The 20,492-nt window shown below is 43.0% G+C and overlaps 1 protein-coding gene across 2 annotated transcripts in view; it reads left to right on the forward strand.

Moving 5' to 3' along the window:
• SORBS2 (sorbin and SH3 domain containing 2) overlaps nucleotides 1-20,492 on the forward strand; it is a 325,434-nt gene that overhangs the window by 226,662 nt on the left and 78,280 nt on the right. For both annotated transcript variants that reach the window (XM_088478777.1, XM_088478776.1), the window contains exon 10: nucleotides 12,536-12,602. In XM_088478777.1, coding sequence (XP_088334903.1) covers nucleotides 12,536-12,602 — 67 coding nt within the window. The remainder of the gene's footprint in view (nucleotides 1-12,535; nucleotides 12,603-20,492) is intronic.

Below are 20,492 nucleotides of genomic sequence, written 5' to 3' on the forward strand. Positions count from 1 at the left end.
TTTTTTTTGGTTTGGACTGGAGTGTACTTTCGGGGGTTACAGCACCCTTAACGGTCAAGCCAGCCGGCCCTTTACTTATGACACAGGCGCACGCTTGGCACTACTTTGTTGATGCACGTGCGGCTACTGCGCACACAATTCACAAACACAGAAAATAATTTTTTTTTTGGTTTGGACTGGAGTGTACTTTCGGGGGTTACAGCACCCTTAACGGTCAAGCCAGCCGGCCCTTTACTTATGACACAGGCGCACGCTTGGCACTACTTTGTTGATGCACGTGCGGCTACTGCGCACACAATTCACAAACACAGAAAATAATTTTTTTTTTGGTTTGGACTGGAGTGTACTTTCGGGGGTTACAGCACCCTTAACGGTCAAGCCAGCCGGCCCTTTACTTATGACACAGGCGCACGCTTGGCACTACTTTGTTGATGCACGTGCGGCTACTGCGCACACAATTCACAAACACAGAAAATAATTTTTTTTTTGGTTTGGACTGGAGTGTACTTTCGGGGGTTACAGCACCCTTAACGGTCAAGCCAGCCGGCCCTTTACTTATGACACAGGCGCACGCTTGGCACTACTTTGTTGATGCACGTGCGGCTACTGCGCACACAATTCACAAACACAGAAAATATTTTTTTATTTTGTTTGGAGTGTACTTTGGGGGTTACAGCACCCTTTAACGGTCAAGCCAGCCGGCCCTTTACTTATGACACAGGCGCACGCTTGGCACTACTTTGTTGATGCACGTGCGGCTACTGCGCACACAATTCACAAACACAGAAAATATATTATTTTTTTAGCACTTGGGGGGAGCGCCCCTGATGGACAGAGCACCCCCTGGACAACACTACAGCTCTCCTTTAGGACTGGGACACTGCACAGGACTTTGGAGTGGACACAGCCCCTATGGAGAACTGACTGCACAACACAGTCCAGCCAGCCCCTATGGACTTTGAAGTAGTGGACACAGCCCCTATTAACAACAGCAGCACAGCACAACACAGCCAGCCCCTATGGACTTTGAAGTAGTGGACAACAGCAACACTACACTACACTACACTACACAGCCCTAACTCCCACCCTCCCTCTTCACTGTCCACAGCCGAGTGAGAAAATGGCGCCGACGCGGGTACCTTATATAGGATCCAAAACCCGCGAGACTCGGAAGGCGGGATGATGACGTTTTGCCTCGATTTCAGATCCGAGTCAGGCAGGAAAAGTCGAGCCTGACTCGGATCGGACTCTGATCGGGGGGGCTCGGGGGGGTTCGGATCAATGCATCTGGCCCTGGTGCTTGCATATCAAAAATCCATACCATCCAAAAACGACACAGCACTCCAAGGGCTCCAATGACAATATCACATACCTAGTGTATTTATTGTCAACGTAATGTTTCATGGCATCTGCCCTTTCATCAGGACACACTTACATATAAACAACACAGTACACTTAACCACTACATATACCCCTCAAAGTCCAGAAAAATATATCTAAGGAGGAAACACTAGCTTTGAAAAACTTGAGCTTGCACCAAGATATTATCAACAGGCCGGCAGACAAAGGCGGAGCAATCGTGATCCAGGATATTCATGACTACAGATCAGAAATCTAGACAGCTGGCTGACAGGGAGGTATATGAGCAGCTAAGCTGTGATCCTACAAAACAATATCAACGTATGCTAAAATCTATTCTGGATACAGCTGTGGAACAGAATAAGATCCTGCCTAAGTTGGCTAAAACTTTGCTGTTGGATTTTCCTAAAGTTCCGGTAATGTATACTTTACCGAAGTTACATAAAGATAAAGTTAAGCCGCCTGGCCGTCCGATTACTTCGGCATGAGACTCATTATACAAGCCTGATGCTCAGTTGCCGCTACTCCTGCTACGAGGTTCTTTTTTTAAGGATACGACCAGTTTCTTGAAATTGCTCCTGGATGTGGGAGAGGTACCTAAAGGTGCCTTAATGTGTTGTTTGGATGTGTGTAATTTGTACACTTCCATACCCCACACTGGGGGTTTAATTGCCATGCAGAAGTTCTTGTCCATGCACCTATCTGTGTCTGTGTTTGATCATGGCTTATTCATGTCCTTATTGGAGTTAACATTATTGAGAATGCATGATGGTAATTATTATCTCCAGCTCCGAGGTTGCGCCATGGGGTCATCAGTGGCACCTTCTTATGCGAATGTGTATATGTTCGACCAAGAGAATAATATGTTTTTAGATCATTCTGACATTAATCAACACATTATATTGATGACGTATTCGTGATTTGGACTGGTGGTCTAGAATTGTTCATTTCAGTTATGGATGAGATTAATGCCATGATTTCGAGCATTAAGTTCACCTATGTTTGCAGTGCAGAGTCATCTAGCTTTTTGGATGTACACATTGATGTTATAGATGGTCAGATTGTGACCAATGTATACTCTAAGGATGTTGATCGTAATACCATTCTCTTAGCTTCTAGTCATCACCCACCGGCCCTGAAGAAAGGTCTACCATTGTCTCAAATGATGAGGGTAGCAAGGTTTATGAGTGATCAGTCACAGATTTCTGCACAGCTGGATGAGCTTATTAAAACAATTTTGTCCAGAGGTTATGACCATAAGCTTGTAATACTTTAGATTTTTGCTATTGTAACAATGCCTAGATCCCAGCTCCTGCAACCAAGATCCAAAGAGCAGGGTAAGATTCTACCTTGGCAGAGCAGTTTCACAGTAGCCAGTCCTGTTATTAAATATGCCACCAAGGCCCTGTGGCTTATTGTGTCATCTGATCCTGATTTGCAGATGTTTAGAGAGTTAAGACCTGTAGCTGCATTCATAAGAGGTCGTAACCTGAAAGATTGTCTCATGGTCACTGACATTACGGGTAGAGGTGTCCCCAAGCCCCCGAATGTGTACACTAAACCACCTGGTTGTTATAGTTGTCATAATTGTGTTACATGTAGATTTTTGATACAAGGGAAATCATTTAAATATCCTCACAATGAAAAAATGTATGAGATTCACCATGTACTGACATGCATGACTACTCATGTAGTGTACATCATTCTGTGTCCCTGTTGTCTTTGCTATGTGGGCCAGACTATATGGAAAATCCGTGACAGAATGGCCCTACATAGATCGGCGATTAGTTTGGCATTTTAAGGCTAAGGGTCATAGCCTTGCAGCTTTGCGATATATGATAATTGATCATATACCAGAGTCCCCTAGAGGGCGTGATAGGGGTAAAACCCTGCTTCGTACTGAAGCACGTTGGATTTTTAGGCTTGATACCATATGCCCTAGGGGCCTGAATGATAAAATTAATTGGAATTCCCTTATGTAAATTTTTCTGTAGTTATTAGTGTAGGTTCCCTGATTTCATTAAGATATGTAGAAGGATGAGTATTCTCACACTTAAGCCATGTTAGGTTTAATATCTGTCATTTGGCTATGTAATGTTTTTTTTCATGTTGTAATGTTTTATTATATGTATTTTTTTCATTATATATGGTGATGTGAAACCAGGTTGGTTTCATTGGTATATTTGGCATGTTGTTTTTCTCCCACTTGTGCTGGCAGTGCGGGGACTTCCGTCTGATAGTGGGCGCTTCTGCTGTGGATCGCAAGCCTGCTGGCTGCTGAGCAACAACCTGGCTTGCTGGTCCCGGAAGTGCGTCACTGATGGAAGCCAGGGCTGTGCGCTGCACGTTTGGGAGCATAGACGGCAGCAGACTTCGGGGGTATATGCCCTGAAACGTGACGTTGACAATAAAATCACTTGGTAGGTGATATTGCCATTGAAGCCCTTGGAGTACTGTCATTTTTGGATGGAGTGTGTGTGTGTGTGTGTGTGTGTGTGTGTGTGTGTGTGTGTGTGTGTGTGTGTGTGTGTGTGTGTGTGTGTGTGTATATGGGATGTGCAGGCTCGGATAGGTTCGAGTTTGCACGCAGAGTTCGGATTTTCCCCTCCAAAAAACGGGACTCAGAAAGAGGCAAAACGTCATCTTGCATGGACAAACATCATCATTCCTCGACTTTTGGAATTTGATACAAAGATAGTTGAATGGATAAGATCATGGCTGCAGGATATTAAACAGAGAGTTGTAGGAATGGTCAAGAACGTGGCAACTACAGTTTAATGCCAATAAATGCAAGATCATCCACTTGGGTCTCAAAAATCCAAAGGCTAAATATAGTATTAATGGCACTATACTGGAAACTACTGAAGAGGAAAGGGATCTAGGAGTCACTATTTCAGGTGACTTAAAGGCAAGCAAATATTGTAACAAAGCAATGAGAAAGGCAAGTCAGATGCTTGGTTGCATAGGGAAAGGAATCAGTAGCAGAAAGAAAGAAGTAATAATACCACTGTATAGTCATTGGTACGTCCTCATCTCGAATACTGTGTTCAGTTCTGGAGGCCATATCTCCAGAAGGATATTAATACATTAGAAATTGTACAAAGAAGGGCAACTAAAATGGTGCAAGGTCTACACCACAAAATGTACCATGAAAGACTAAAAGATCTTAATATATATAGTTTGGAGCAGAGAAGGGAAAGGGGGGACATGATAGAAACATTCAAATATATAAAGGGTTTTAACAAGGTAAAGGAAGGAGACATTCTTCAAAGAAAGAGAAGTATTAGAACAAGAGGACATGTTCTGAAACTGGAGGGTGGTAGGTCCAGGGGAAATTCGAGGAAAAATTACTTCACAGAAAGGGTAGTGGACAAGGGGAATAGCCTCCCATCAGAGGTGGTAGAGGCTAAGATAATAGAGCAATTTAAACATGCATGGGATAGACATAAGGATATCCTTCAGAAGAAGTAAGGATCAATAAGGGTTGAGGTAACAATATGTTTAAAAATGGGGCAGGCTAGATGGGCCAAGTGGTTCTTATCTGCTGTCAAATTCTATGTTTCTATTATGACATATATGAGCACAAATTACCTGTATAGCACACATTCAATATGTTCTTAGTTGTAACTTCTTTATTTTTATGTTTGTATCATTCTTAAATAGGAAGGTTTGCTACGATTGTTTGGGCCAATAATACATATAAAAAAAATATAACTATGCATTGCTGACTACCAGAATATATGCCAAATACATGCCATGCTTATTATCACTGCCAAATGCTGCATTCCGCCTTAGGCAACACACATTACAATTGTATTTATCTGGCAGGATACAGAAGCCCATTATGAATTTAGATTAACTAGAAAAGATTGGCTTCATCATTTTACAGAATAGTATGGTAATTTGTGTCAAATATGTGACGCAAGTCTATACATGTACTATAGAATCTTATTTGTGTGCAGTTACCACCTAGTGGTGAAAGTTTAATTGGCAGAATGTATCTTTTTGGGGATGTTTGTCAGTATCCAGGGGATGTACCTGCAAAAGACTCACTGTGTGTATTTTTATGTTCTTTTATAAATAAACTTTAATTGGAGAATACTGACAAAGGTGTAAACAATAAACAATCATCCTTTGGCTGCACTGAAATTCATCCCCTATAAAATGGGGATGAACTCCAAATCACAACACAGTAATCATTTCCACTGCATAATGTTACTATGGCTTTATGGCACATGCAGACTTGTACCAACAGATAAAAAACTGGCGCCAATGGGGGTATATAATAGATAAAATTATTGGGTCACAGGTCATTATAGCTGCACATCTATAGAGAGTTTTTGTCAATCCTCTCTCAGTGCACAGTACAAACATAGAAAAAAGATAATAGGTTGTGCTTATCACACAGTACCACACTCAGATAAGGGATAAACAATCTCCTATTTTAATAGTAAAAAAGTTCACATAACAATGAATATAAATGTACACATGTATAAGTATGATGGCTGTAATGATACTACTGGCAAACACAAGGAGAATATATGAGGGATTGTTCATATGCGTATCCACATCTGAAATTGCTGTTATAGCATGGAACGTATCCAATATGGAGATAAATGCATTATAGTAGCAAATGTATCAGATATGGAGATGAATATAATAGAGTATCAATTGAGAAGAAAGTGTTCAAAGAACTGCTGGGAATGCAATTGCTCCACTATACTCAGGCCTTTAGGCAGCTGACAAGTGTGTCACTCAGCTTACCATTAATACATGTTCCGGTGAGTAAATAAATATCTCAAATCTCCCGGTCAGTACATAAGCAATCCTCCAGGCAGCACTACCTGTGACATGCCCTCACCACTGTCGCTCCCGTTGTGCTGATTCATCCTAGAGCCCCAGCAATGGTGTGGCCAGCGGCCCGCTTATAGCCGGAGGAGACTTTGGCCCTGATTCAGAGGCGGACGCTCTGACCAGAGCGCTCGCTCTGAATCAGGGCCCACCTCCATTAAAATGGAGCGTCCTCCTGGACGCTCGTATAGCTGTGGGTCACCACCTACAGCATATACGAGCGTCCAACAAGATGGTCGCGATGGTCTTGACCATCGGACTTGCGAGTGAAACCCTGTGGCCGGGTTTCTCAACCGCAAGGCCAGGAGTGATTTTGGCTCTATCAGAGCCAAAATCACTCCCACTGACATCACTAGTGATGTCAGTGGGGCCGGCTTCAGACGGTAGGCATTTCCATAGGAACGCCTCCGTCTGGCAGGCACTCCCCCGGAACGCCCACCAAAGGGGGCGTGCTGTCAATCAACATCGAAAGCATGCCCCCTTTGGTGCGAGACCCGGAGCGATGGAAAGTCCTTCGCTCGCCGGGTCTCGCGCATGCGCACGACGGAGCTCCCTCCGTCGTGCGCATGCGCAGTGGGGACCATCGACCCACTTGCGAGCATACTGACGCTCGCGAGTGGGTCTGAATGACCCCCTTTGTTCCATCTACCCAGAAGCTTTTTTCCATCTTACTGGCAATATTATTGCAGCCTCCATTATACACTGGAGCTGCCGGCGATTCATAGGTGAATCTTTTCCGACGATAACAATGCATTGAGTTTCCGCACCAGCGAAAACTCTTTGCAATTGAATACGGGAATAAGTTTTCACCTGGCGAAATGATGTCACCGACGAAAACTTATCGCCAAAAATGGCTTATTGCGGCTAATTATATATGCCCCTTTGAGTCTTAGGGTTGTATTTACTACAGATGTGCCCAGCTAGTTTGTTACTCATAACGCGCTATTCAGACCTCTGTGCCGTGCCATGGAACGTTATGTGATGGCTGGACTTTGGCGTAGCATGGTATTCTTCAACGAAGGATACGCTACGGTATGTAATACAGCGCTTAACCACTGGGTGGCGAGTGCTCCACTGTTGTAATTTGTACTGAATATCATACTGTTAAATTGGATGGATATCACATTCACGCAGTGTATTTGCATGTTCGCCCAACCAATCTTTTTAATATCACATAAGCTCTTAGAACAGGACGCAAATCAGTACACATACTATACATAACTGTACAGTAGTGTAGTTGCCCGAGTTGTTATGACGGTATAACCGATACTGTAGATTAATGAGATGCACGCACAGCTTTCAATGAGATGTGACAAATTATTCTCTAATGGTGGGGTACTGTGTATAATATTTTGAAAGGAAGACATTTTTTTATTATTAAAAACAGCAGCGGGTGGGTGGAGTGCACAAGGATGATATAGGTTCTAGATATAGCTTGTTTGTGGGCTAGAGGTTAAGTGATCGCTTTGCAACAATGCTTGTCCCAGGTGTGAGCCCTGGAAAAGATTAATTTTTTGGCACTGTCGGCTCTGGACACTATACTGAAACTAGTAGTGGGCTGTTTAAAAGTGAGGCATTACAAACTGTGCCTTTAAAACCGCAAACTTGTGGCAATGTCGGCGCTGTGGTGGCTGTCATATCTGGCGCATTCCCAGTGGAGCCGCTCCATACGCCAGTGGCATACAGAGGATCATGCTACTACGCATGCCCAGTGGGTCGGGAGTCACACACAATGGGAACTCTGGCGCATGCCCAGTGGAGGGGTTGCAATGGGATCTCTGGCGCATGTCCAAGGGAGCTGCTTCATATGCCAGTTCGCGCTATGCCATGGCGTATGGAAGATCATAGCACTGCGCATGCCCAGTGGGTCAAGAGTCACACACAGCTAAAGTGGGATGTGTGTATTACATACTGACTGTGCGGTTGAAGTTGGCACTGTCAGCGCTGTCCCAGACTTAGACACCATAGTGATTTCATGACTTTAGAAACTAGTAGTGGGCTCTGTTTGAGAGGTCTCTGTATTACAAACTAATTGTGCGTTTAAAAACACAAACTTGCGGCAATGTTGGCGCTGTCCCAGACTTAGACACTATAGTGAAGCTAGTAGTGGGTTGTTTAAAAGTAAGGCATTACAAACTGTGCGTTTAAAACCGCAAACTTGCAGCAATGTCGGCGCTGTGGTGGCTGTCAGATCAGGGGGGTAATACAGAGACCCCTCTTTCAAACAGAGTCCACTGCCCATTTCTGAAGTCATGAAATCACTATAGTGTTGAAGTCTGGGACAGCGCTGACAGTGCTGCAAGTGTGCAACTTCAACCGCACAGTCAGTATGTAATACAGACATCCCACTTTCGCTGTGTGTGACTCCCGAGCCACTGGGCATGTGCAGTGCTATGATCTTCCATACTCCATGGCATAGCGTGAACTGGCGTATGGCGTGGCTCCACTGGGCATGCGCCAGAGATCCCATTGCAACCCCTCCACTGGGCATGCACCAGAGATCCCATTGTAACCCCTCGGAGCTTACAGCCACCACACGGCTGACTTGCCGACATTGCCACAAGTTTGCAGTTTTAAACGCGCAATCAGTTTGTAATACAGAGACCTCACTTTTAAACAGAGCCCACTACTAGTTTCTAAAGCCATGAAATCACTATGGTGTAAAAGTCTGAGACAGCGCCGACAGTGCTGCAATTTTGTGTTCTCAAACGCACAATCAGTTTGTAATAGAGACCCCACTTTTAAACAGCCTAATACTAAGTTCTAAAATCATGAAATCACTATACAGTATGGGATGCAGTGTGTGACTCCCGACACACTGGGCATGCGCAGTACAAATAGACTCAAAACGCCATAGCGCGACTAGCAGGGCGCTACGTGGGTACTGTATTGGAGTGCCATACACCCCTTTCTTGAGCACACAGTGGCATAAAGTAGCATAGAAATGCCAGATAGAGAGGGGTCTGCCCAGCCCCCTCTCTATCCATTGCTCCCCAGTGCCCACTAATGCTTACTTTGTAAAACCTACTACAGTCCCAATATTCACTTTGAGCTACACTTGTGCCTCCGGTCTCAGCCCTGCCCTTGTCACACCAGATGTGTATGCTTTCTCACAAGGCTCTCACTATCCTGTGTTTTCACTGCACAAACAACAATACTGCTACTTTTGGTTTAAGTTTATTTATATACTAGTATATAAATAGTCCCGGCATGGGCCGCTTATTGCCCATCTCTCGTGGTTGTTTTCTCTCCCATCAGTGCGGTGATCTGGACCCCTGAATGAGGCCCAGCGTGTGTATAACCAGGAATAACTATTAGCAAAGGAAATCAGTTGAAGCTCTTATCTGCAGTTATACAAGAAAACATGGAAGAACTTCAGAGAAATACTAGACAGTGTAATCTCATTGCTGTGCATGTAGGAGCTGGAAAACGTGCTGAAAATTCCAAACACTCATTTCAAAGGCAAACATTTCTGATAAACTAGAATATAAATCCCTTTTTATAATCCAAACCCATGTCCTGTAGAAGCAAGCAATTTCAGTCTCCTGTCAGGGTTCTACCAGTGATATTATTGTGCAATCTACAATTCAGTCACTTCATGTCACAGTCGTGCAATTTTAATTAAAAGAAATAGCAGGTGGGCATGTATAATACAAACAAAATCATAGCAATTAATGCCTAATTAATTCCTGCTTAATTAACCTAATTGTATCTGTAGTAGTGATACTGTCTATTGCTTGGGAGGCTGAGAAATGGTATAGACTGCTAGCGATAGCTCTATGCTTTGTTGTCGTTTACTGAATATAATACTTGGAATAAAATCTCTTGAAGGAGACTAGCAGCAGCCAGTATGTACTTTATTGATGGACCAGGGGGGCACAGTGATGATGACTGGCTGTTAGTGAGGACAATAAGATTTGTTTAATCTCATTCCTATTATTTCTGCACTGTGTTGGGATTGCAAAGAATGACAGGTTAATCAAGTTCACAATGTGTTGCTATGCTCTGGTTCTTTTAATTTAATGTTATCTGGTTTAGATGCAGAAGATTATAAACTCCACCAGCATTCTGTGTATAGATATGAGGCACCGATTATTTTACTATGTCCCTGATTCAGAGTTATATGCAAACCCAATGATTTGTGTACAACTCCAATGGTTGCCGATTCACAGGATCTGTACTGTGCATGTGCCGATCGATGTCGGCGATGAGGGGGGTCGCAGTGCCCCCTAAGCTGCAGGATGATTGACATGCAGCCATTTGGGGGGGAGACTGGGAGCATTTTGGAAAACGTGACGCGTTGCCCGTTTCTGAGGCCTGCAGAGACCAGTGTCTGTGTCTTCCAACGCAGCTTCATGGGCCCTGGATGCCTGAATGTCACCCACATCCTGAGTAACCTGGGGGTTGCTCAGGTGGCCGATGTTCATGCAAGTGATCTCATGGCTGCATCCTCGGATGCAGCAGCAGATCACAGAAGCCGGCAGGAGGTGTCTATTTACACAAGACGAGTCCTGCTGCATTAGCATATTATTGCACAGCCGCTGCGTACACTGAGGCCCATGAGTGGGACAGTGTCAGAAAAGCAGGACTGTCCCGCAAAAATCTGTATGATTGGGAGGAAATTGTATGGAGAGTAACAGGGCCCATAAATTGTATGGAGAGTAATAGGGCCCATACACCTGCACAACCAGCATAAGATCAGATTCATCATACGATTTCCTTACGATTCCCCGGAGCTCCCTGGCATTCCCGGCAGCATGTTTTTTTTTCTTAGCACAGGATCTGTCGTAAGATCGATCCTGTGTCTCACAGGCTCATAAGGGAAACAGCCATTGAAATGACTTGAATTGCTGCACGATGGATGGCATGAACAAAATAAACGGCACGATCTGCACATGATACGATGGAACATGTGCTGCACATATGATCATAAGATCCGATTGAAGGGGCAGCGGGAGCGCGCATCGTATCATATCACAGTTAAAAAATACACGACTTCTACAAGATTGATCGTACGGCTAGTCGAAAAACATCTAATCGTCCAAGAATCGTGTAGGTGTATGGGGGCCTTTACATTACTGCTGCCTGAGATGGGATCAGCTGCTTTTCTACACAATTGAGGGCTAGGCAAAATAGTAACGGCAGCAACATAAGTGTGGTGCTAGAAGTTTCATTTATGCCTTTCTATGTAAGCATGAAGCCATGTAGCACGCTAAGCCTATCATTTAACACTAGTTACATTGTATTCCTGCCAACATTTCTATGCCATTGCAACAGCAACTCACCCTTCCTGCACGCAGTAGGATAGACAGTGTCTTCTCTTCCACCTGCCCTTATTTTGGCAGGGCATCCCAGTATAAGGTGGGTGAGTATGGGAATAAAATGGGGTTTCTTTAGCTGCAAGGTGGCTTAGCCCTTCAGCATTGTTAAGCACGCCCCCTGGTATGTGGTCACACCCATCAGGGCATGACCACACCCACTGTTATGCAGCCAGGCATGCTTGTGTCCCTATTTTGGGATCTCTAATGTTGGGAGGTCTGCATCACATGGAAATATTACATTTCACCATTTCCCAATGCAAATCATGTACAGATTTGTAGTAAGTGTTTGGAACATTGGAGGCTCGTGTTCTCCTTGCCCAAAAGAGATAAGCAGGAATAAAACTTTTATGAAAGCAATGCAGCCTTTAAACCAATATATTTGTCCAGGGATTACCTTTCAAGTTTTTCATTTTCATCACAGACGGTAAAACACTTTTCTTTGTTTTGCATTATTAAACAGCAGCATGTTAGCATGGTGGAAGCCTTTTGCATGTAGCATAACAACTGGATTACATAATGCGTACATAGTTGCATTTCATGTCACAATCCATGATCTCTTTCATTGATGGAGGTATTCGTTAAATCTGCTGAAAGACACTACACGGTTTTACCTAGGCTGATGATGTTAGCCAGGGAACTGTTTGATAAAGTAAAATACTAAGCTGTATGTATTGTACGGATAGCACAAGGTAAAAATGTGGCTGGCGCTGTGGTTGAACAGGTTGGATTAGTTCCTGTTGTATTGTACTTGGGAGATATTTCTACCTGTCAGTGACCAGATTACCCAGATGAAACGTACCTCTCCCAGGAGACTGACACTGTATACATAGCAGAGATGGATTTACAAACAGATAATTCACAATCAAATATACCTAATGACCTGCTAGCTCTTCTTAGCAAGTTGGTAAGAACAGATGTGCTTGTTTTATTGCTGCTTGGATAATGGAAAACCAATAAAATGAAGCATTTTTCCTTTTTAATTGTTTCTTTGATTTTCTTACCAGACTGTTGATAGACCGAAAGATTGGTACAAGACGATGTTCAAGCAGATTCATATGGTCCATAAGCCGGGTAAGCGTATATATTTTTATTGCGCTATGATTGTTTACAGGCTTATCTGTTTACTTTGTACAATTGAGCATAAATTTGCATTTACAGTATATACAATGACAAATCTAGTTATAGTGAAATACACAAAAGTAGCACTGTGCATACAGTATGTGCATATGTAGCTTCACATTCTCCATCAAAATACCCTAAAAAATTACAAAGGTTATGTAGTTTTTATTCCTCTTATTGCATTATTGTATATTGATAACATTTCTCATGGGCTTGCAGGCTAACGCTACCTTTACAGATATTTTATTATAACATGTCCCATAACGAATATATATTTGCTAATGGAGACCTAACGGCTATACATTCAAATTACAGGCACCTGGCATCAGGGCAACTCTGTGCTGATGGTTGGAGCTTCCTCTATCTACATTGTATCATTACAGCACTGACTGTTTGAGCGGAATTCAATTGTATTCACGGCCCGCATCTCCCGTCTAAAGTGACAGGAGATCGCGGGCCGCTATACAATTGTCCAAGATGTTCGCGCTGATCGCGCCCATAGAGGTCAGGTTTAGCCGCGTAAAGCAGCTAAACCCGACCAAAGTGCTGGGCGCGATCGCGAAAAGTGACGTTTGGGCAGCAAGAATTGAATAGCTCCGTCGGGTGCGATAGCGGCTATAAAGAATTGAATTCCGCCCTTTGAATCCTCTGATGTCAGATACATAAGATATAGCAGTTAGTGGTATAATGCTGCATAGACAAGATTTGCTTGTTGTTTAGGACAAGCAGCTAAAAATCTTTTAATTTGGTTAGGATTTTATACACAGCTATCGGAACCTGTAACATGAAAAGCATAGCAGATAAGCAATGGTCTGCGTGTGTACGTGTGTGTGTTTGGCAGAGCCGTAGCTAGACATTTTGGTGCCCTGTGCGAGAAAGTTCATTGGTGCCCCCCCCTCCCCCAACTTCCTATATAACAAAATCGGAGTCATCTGAGTGCCGTCTCATTCCGCTACATTTCATTGGTGTGCCCATCGAGGTTGGACACACGTGAGGGCAACGGACGTGGCTGTTTGCTTGCAGCAAGGGAGTGCCGGACATTGCACAAATTTTTTTATATATATATATTATATATATATATATATATATATATATATATATATACACACACATACTGCATATATACAGCCAGGTCCATAAATATTGGGACATTGACAGAATTTTCATATTTTGTCCTCTATTCACCACCACAATGGATTTGAAATGAAACAAACAAGATGTGCTTTAACTGCAGACGTTCAGATTTAATTTGAGGGTAATTACATCCAAATCGGGTGAACGGTGTAGGAATTACAACAGTTTCAATATGTGTCTCCCACTTTTTAAGGGGCCAAAAGTAATGGGACTATCAACTCAAAAGCTATTTCATGGACAGGTGTGGGCTATTACCTCGTTATTTCATTATCAATTAAGCAGGTAAAAGGTCTGGAGTTGATTCTAGGTGTGACATTTGCATTTGGAATCAGTTGCTGTCAACTCTCAATATGAGATCCAAAGAGCTGTCACTATCAGTGAAGCAAGCCATCATTAGGCTGAAAAATGAAAACAAACCCATCAGAGAGATTGCAAAAACATTAGGTGTGGCCAAATCAACTGTTTGGAACATTCTTAAAAAGAAAGAACGCGGGGCGGACCAAACGACCTGGCCGCACTTTTAATGGGCTCCCAAGCCGGCTCCATATAGCCGAGACATAGCGCCGCCGGAGAGACTCACTGCCTCACCTAAAGCCACCCTGAGGTCTCTAGGATAACGCGGGTAAGAGCGGCGCATGCCCCGGCCCCCCGCACTGCCCCACAACACCGGAGTACAGCCGCATTGGAAAAGCGGCACTGCCCGCGGCCGCCATCTTGGATCGCGGCCGGGCATAATTTCTCCCCTCCACACTTTCAGCAACAGCCACCGGAGCTATCATTGGACCCATAGGAACAAGCGGGACGCCTGGACACCGTTTCAGGGACGCCCCTCAGTTACAAGCTCCCCGCTGGCCACACATCACCCGCGGCCGCCATTTTTTGAGACCTGATTAAGCTGCTGCAGCAAGCGCTTACCTCCTTTCACAATCCTCTCTGTTTGCTGCTCACACCAGGGAGCAGGGTGGTGTAGCTGGGTCCTCATACTGTGATCTTGTCTTGTCTGGTCCAAAGATAGTGCTCACAAGCCATACTATAAGTTTTAATTTACAGACCCAGTGTCATATATATCCTGAACACCTGGGGCTCCCCCTAGTGGCTCCTGATTAAATCGCACATCACATCCCTATACCATGGAGAAGTTTGTGGCCAGACCACAGCGTGCACCTAAAGGTCAAACTACTAAAGGGAAAGACAAAAATGTAGCTCCATCATCATCTCCTGACTCTCCTACTTCACCTCCAGCTGACAATATTCTGGACGGAACCTCTAAATCGACTCAATTTAGTACCGCCTCAATAGCTAAAGCCCAAGAAATATCTGAGCTTCTTTCTCCCTTGCTTGACAAAAAACTGTCCGGCCTCAAAGAAGCTATAGAATCAGCAGTTTCGCAACTTAAGGAACATGGTCGACGCTTTACGGAAGCAGAACAACGTATCTCCAATGTTGAAGATGAGCTAACAGAGGCACAAAGCGTAATACGTACACAGGAATCAGCGATCTCTGCTATGCAGGAAAAATTGGAAGACTTAGAGAATAGGAATCGCCGCAACAATTTAAGGTTAATAGGCCTACCGGAATCTGTTAAGCAAAGAGATCTCATGGATTTCGTCTCTAAATGGTTACCCTCTGAGCTCAATTGCTCGGCTTCTTCCAATACCCTCATCATAGAACGAGTTCACCGCATAGGCCCTGACCGTGCTTCTGACCAGAGAAGACCTAGGCCTGTCATAATGAAAATGTTGAACTACCTAGACAAAACTTGCATACTGGACGCCTACCGCAAATCAGAAGGCCTCACCTATCAGGGACACAAATTGTTGTTGTTTCAGGACTTCTCGTATCAAGTAGCAATGAAAAGAAGGGAATACTCTACTATTTGTAAAGCATTATTTGATCTGGGACTGAGATTTGCATTAATGTACCCTGCGAAGCTGAAAGTCCTACATAACGGCAAACAACACTTTTTCGATTCTCCATCGTCTGCAAAGACTTTCCTGGACTCTCTAACTGACCAAATCACTCCTCAAAATGATATCGTGACTTAAGAAGATACATTTAATTGTACAAATCCGTCTCCTATCGCAAACATGGAGAGTTTGTTATTGGAAATATATATCTTATGCTTGTTTTCAAGATTTCTGGTTATTTTAACAACTGCTAAACGTCAACGGCAGAATTGTCAAGATAATCTCTGGTTTGTTGTTTTCTCCCCTTCCTTTTACACATTTACCATTCCTCCTCTTTCATATCCCCTTTTTTATTTTCTTTTATTTCTTTTTTTCAATTATCGATACTTTTATACCTCACTGGGTTTAAATAGGCCCGTAGAGCCTTATTTTTTGGTTCTTAAAATTTTCAAAAATTGTAAGACTGCATTATGTTTGTTATATTCCATACATTATGGCAGGTCATGTTTTTGTTTTTGTTTTTGTGTTATGTGTATTTTTGTAATGGCACTTTCAAGGTTTTACTGCAGGCGCTCTCTGCATGCTGGGACTGAGAGCGTGATGGTCTATTTACGATGGTTCATTTTTTTGATCTACAGAACAGGTATAGGATAATACAATGTCTCACTCTATTGCTGATCTCACTAAAACACAAAAAAACATAAGATTTTTAACTTGGAACGTAGAGGGTTTAAACACCCCGATTAAACGGCGTAAAATACTACAACAACTTAAAAAATTTAAACCTGACATAGCAGTGCTACAGGAGACCCATTGGAGACAGGGTGACCCTAATACTCTTAGAGACTCATGGATAAAAGATTATACAGCTGCATCTTTCACATCTAAAAAAAGAGGGGTGCTGGTGATTTTCCATAAATCTTTAAAATACACAGTTGTAGACTCGATCCTGGACACCGAGGGCAGATTTCTTTTTCTTAAACTGAATTTAGAAGGTGAATTAATCACGCTTGTCACTTTGTACGCTCCCACAGGTCACAACAATGCATTCTTCTCCGATCTCTACGCCCGACTCCAGAATTGGGCAGAAGGCGCCCTCGTCATAGGAGGAGACTTCAACACTACTCTTTCTCCTAGTCTGGACAGAACGGGAGCATCCGGTGAGTGGCGGGGCAGCACATCTCCAACGCTACAACTACTAATTGAATCCCTCGCCCTAGTAGACCCATGGAGACACCTCCACCCCTTAGCACGTGATTACACGTTTTACTCCCACCCCCACCACTCCTCAGCTAGATTGGACTTCTGGCTGGTCTCAAGCTCATTAATTAATAGGATTCAAACATCTCATATAGAAAACATAGTCATCTCCGATCATGCGCCTACATGGTTCACGTTACAACTATCTACCCCCAAAACATCTTCCTTCAATTGGAGATTCCCCTCATACTTATTCACTTCTCCAGACTTCAAAAAATACTTAGAACAACAATTTCTTAATTATAATAATGATAATGCTTCTCATATTGGCGACATATCATTGTTCTGGGCCGCATCTAAACCAGTAGTGAGAGGGCATATTATGGGATATGTTTCCCATAAACGCCGTAAACTTAACACACGTTTCACGGAATTGAGTAACGCCCTATCACAATCGTATGCCATTATGCTGCAAAATAACAACACAGAGACACGGCGGAATTATTTGAATAACAAAAATTTATATGACACATTGTGCACTGAAAGAGCCCAATATTATCTAGATTTCCAGAAACATCGCTATTTCCGTTGGGGAAATAAAGCGGGCAAACTGCTAGCTAATATAGTGAGAAGTCAGAAAACATCCTCTCCCATTCTTTCTCTTAAAGGTCCCCTAGGATCATTACATACAAACGAGGACATTGCGGCCTCTTTCTTACAATATTACACAGACTTATACTCCGCACAGGATGATAACCCTGTTCTGGGGATGAACTTTTTGAAAGAGGCTAATCTACCTTCCCTCTCTGAAGAGGCCCGCGACTCCCTAACAACTCCTGTTTCGGAGTTGGAGGTTGCTCTAACTATCAAGTCCCTGGCCAACGGAAAGACACCCGGCCCAGATGGCCTTAGTGCCGAGTACTACAAAATATTAAATCCACTTGTAACCCCTCATTTAGTTTCCTTATTTAATTCAATATTGAAGGGAACCTCAACACCACCAGACTTTAACCAGGCCCGAATTATCCTTCTCTTGAAACCTGAGAAAGACCCTACGCTGACCCAATCATATAGGCCAATATCTCTGCTCAACCAGGATTTCAAAATCCTCACTGGTATTATCGCTCAACGTTTACAATTAGTATTGCCACATCTCATACACACCGCACAAACTGGGTTTATGAAAGGACGACACTCAGTGATCAACGTCCGACATTTGATTGCAGGATTAACTAAATCTCACCAAATGAGAAATAACCAAACGCTCCTTGTCAGCTGCGACGCTGACAAGGCCTTTGATAGGGTGTCGTGGAACCACCTACTGCGCATCTTCCAGCTACAAAATTTTGGTCCCGAATTTATTACATTATTCAAAACAATATACCACACCCCTATAGCATTCCTAACAGTTAACGGCCTGAATACTCCATCCCTTAGACTACATAGGGGAACCCGACAGGGTTGTCCCCTATCTCCTTTATTATTTAACCTGGCTATAGATCCTCTTATCCGCACCTTTTTGCTATGTCAACAATGGCAGGGAATAAATATCGGAAATAATACTTTGAAAGTCTCCGCGTATGCGGATGACTTATTACTGTATTTTGAGAACCCACATTCTGCCATACCTAAACTCCTTCATATCCTGAAAGACTTCCATATTATCTCTGGTTTTTTGATAAATTATAACAAAACAGAGGCCTTGGCCCTACACTCGGACGTCACAAAAAACTGGAAAAATTCTTTCCCATTTAAATGGGCCAAAACAACTCTAAAATACCTAGGCCTTAATATCCCGGCACATCCCTCCGCCCTATACTCAGTCAATTTCCCTGCTTTAATACAACGTACACTTTTAGATTTTAAAAAATGGAAACATCTCCCACTCTCATATCTCGGTAGATGTCAATTAATTAAAATGATATCTTTTCCTAGGATTTTATATCTTTTTCAGATGCTCCCCTTGCTTCCTTTAGAATCTGATTTAAAATTGATTAACAAAGCGATCAGCAAGTTCATTTGGGCGAACAAAAAACCCAGGATTTCATTATTCAAACTCAGACAACCACCTGCTTTAGGCGGAATTAATCTCCCTTGCTTAAAATCTTATGCTATTGCGTCAAATTACCGATACGCAATTGACTGGATTAGAGGAACAAATGGATTTGCTGACACGCTAATAGAGCAATCTTTTAGTGTTGAAATGCCATTAGCTAGTTTGCTACACACACGACCCTTGTCCTTTCCACCTCACGTAGCACAAAATCTACTACTACATACTACATGCTTGGCTTGGCGCCGAGCCAGAACTCAAATGAGAGTCCCTCCCAATGTCTCCTTGTTCCTTCCTATCGGCCATAACCCAGGGTTTGATGCTGGTTTTCTAACACAGACTTTCAAAACCTGGAACACACAGGGATTGCGTTACATATATCAATTATTGGATCTCTCCACAATGACTATTTACTCTCATAACCAAATACAGGAAAAATTTCCCTGTATCCAAATCCCTTTATTTATATATTTCCAAATACGTAGTTATGTCAATACTTTACTCCCTAAAATTCCCATTATACCTGGGAAAAATGGTTTGGATGATGTGCTGTCTCGCTGCCTCTCTATGTCATTTTCCACTTCTATGCTATACACCTATATACGCCGGGAAATAAATTTGGAAGTGGAGACGGTGGGATTTGCCAAGTGGCATTCCACATTCCCTAACATACCCCTATCCACCATTTTGAAATCTTTTGTTAGACTCAATAAGCAATTAATTTCGGCTTCATACGCGGAAATGCAGTATAAATTATTGCATCGTGCCTATTTCACCCCCAAATTAAGACTCATCACAGGTACTTCCACAGACTCAAATTGTTTTAAATGTGGTCAACCTGATGCGGATCTAATGCATTGTATGTGGCACTGTGCGGAGGTACAGAGGTTCTGGTCCTTGGTACACACCTATATTTCCACCAAGTTGGGAATTGCCTTTGAACTAACACCCGAGTGGGCTATGTGGGATATTGTACCATCATCTGGATCATCCTGTGCCCCTGGAGGTGCCCGTCTATTACTAGCAAAGATTGCAGCAGCTGCGAAAAAAACAATATTATCTCAATGGATATCCACTGACACTTTAACACTCAGTCTTTTACAACCTAGAATTACGCACCTATTTAATATGGATTGGTTAGAACTATCCCTTAATAAAGACAAGGAAGCAGAGAAGTTCTTTAATATTTGGCTCCCATATGTTCACACATTAACACCTCAGGTTAAAGACACGCTTCGAGCTGCAGTTCAACTTACAGCCTGGTATAATGAAGAAACCTTGTCTTCAGGTGAACCACCATTTTAATTCCTGTATTGTTACGTTCCTCATGGATACATTGTATTGCACATCACTGTTGTGGTCCTGTTGATGTCTTGCCATTTTCTGATCAATATGTTATATTGTTTATTGCGGTTTTACAATAAAAATATGTTTTAAAAAAAAAAAAAAGAAAGAACGCATCGGAGAGCTCAGCAACACCAAAAGACCCGGAAGACCACGGAAAACAACTGTGGTGGATGACAGAAGAATTATTTCCCTGGTGAAGAA

This window comes from Taudactylus pleione, unplaced genomic scaffold (assembly GCF_031769625.1).
Source record: "Taudactylus pleione unplaced genomic scaffold, aTauple2 ptg000218l, whole genome shotgun sequence".
NCBI classification, from domain to species: Eukaryota; Metazoa; Chordata; class Amphibia; order Anura; family Myobatrachidae; genus Taudactylus; species Taudactylus pleione.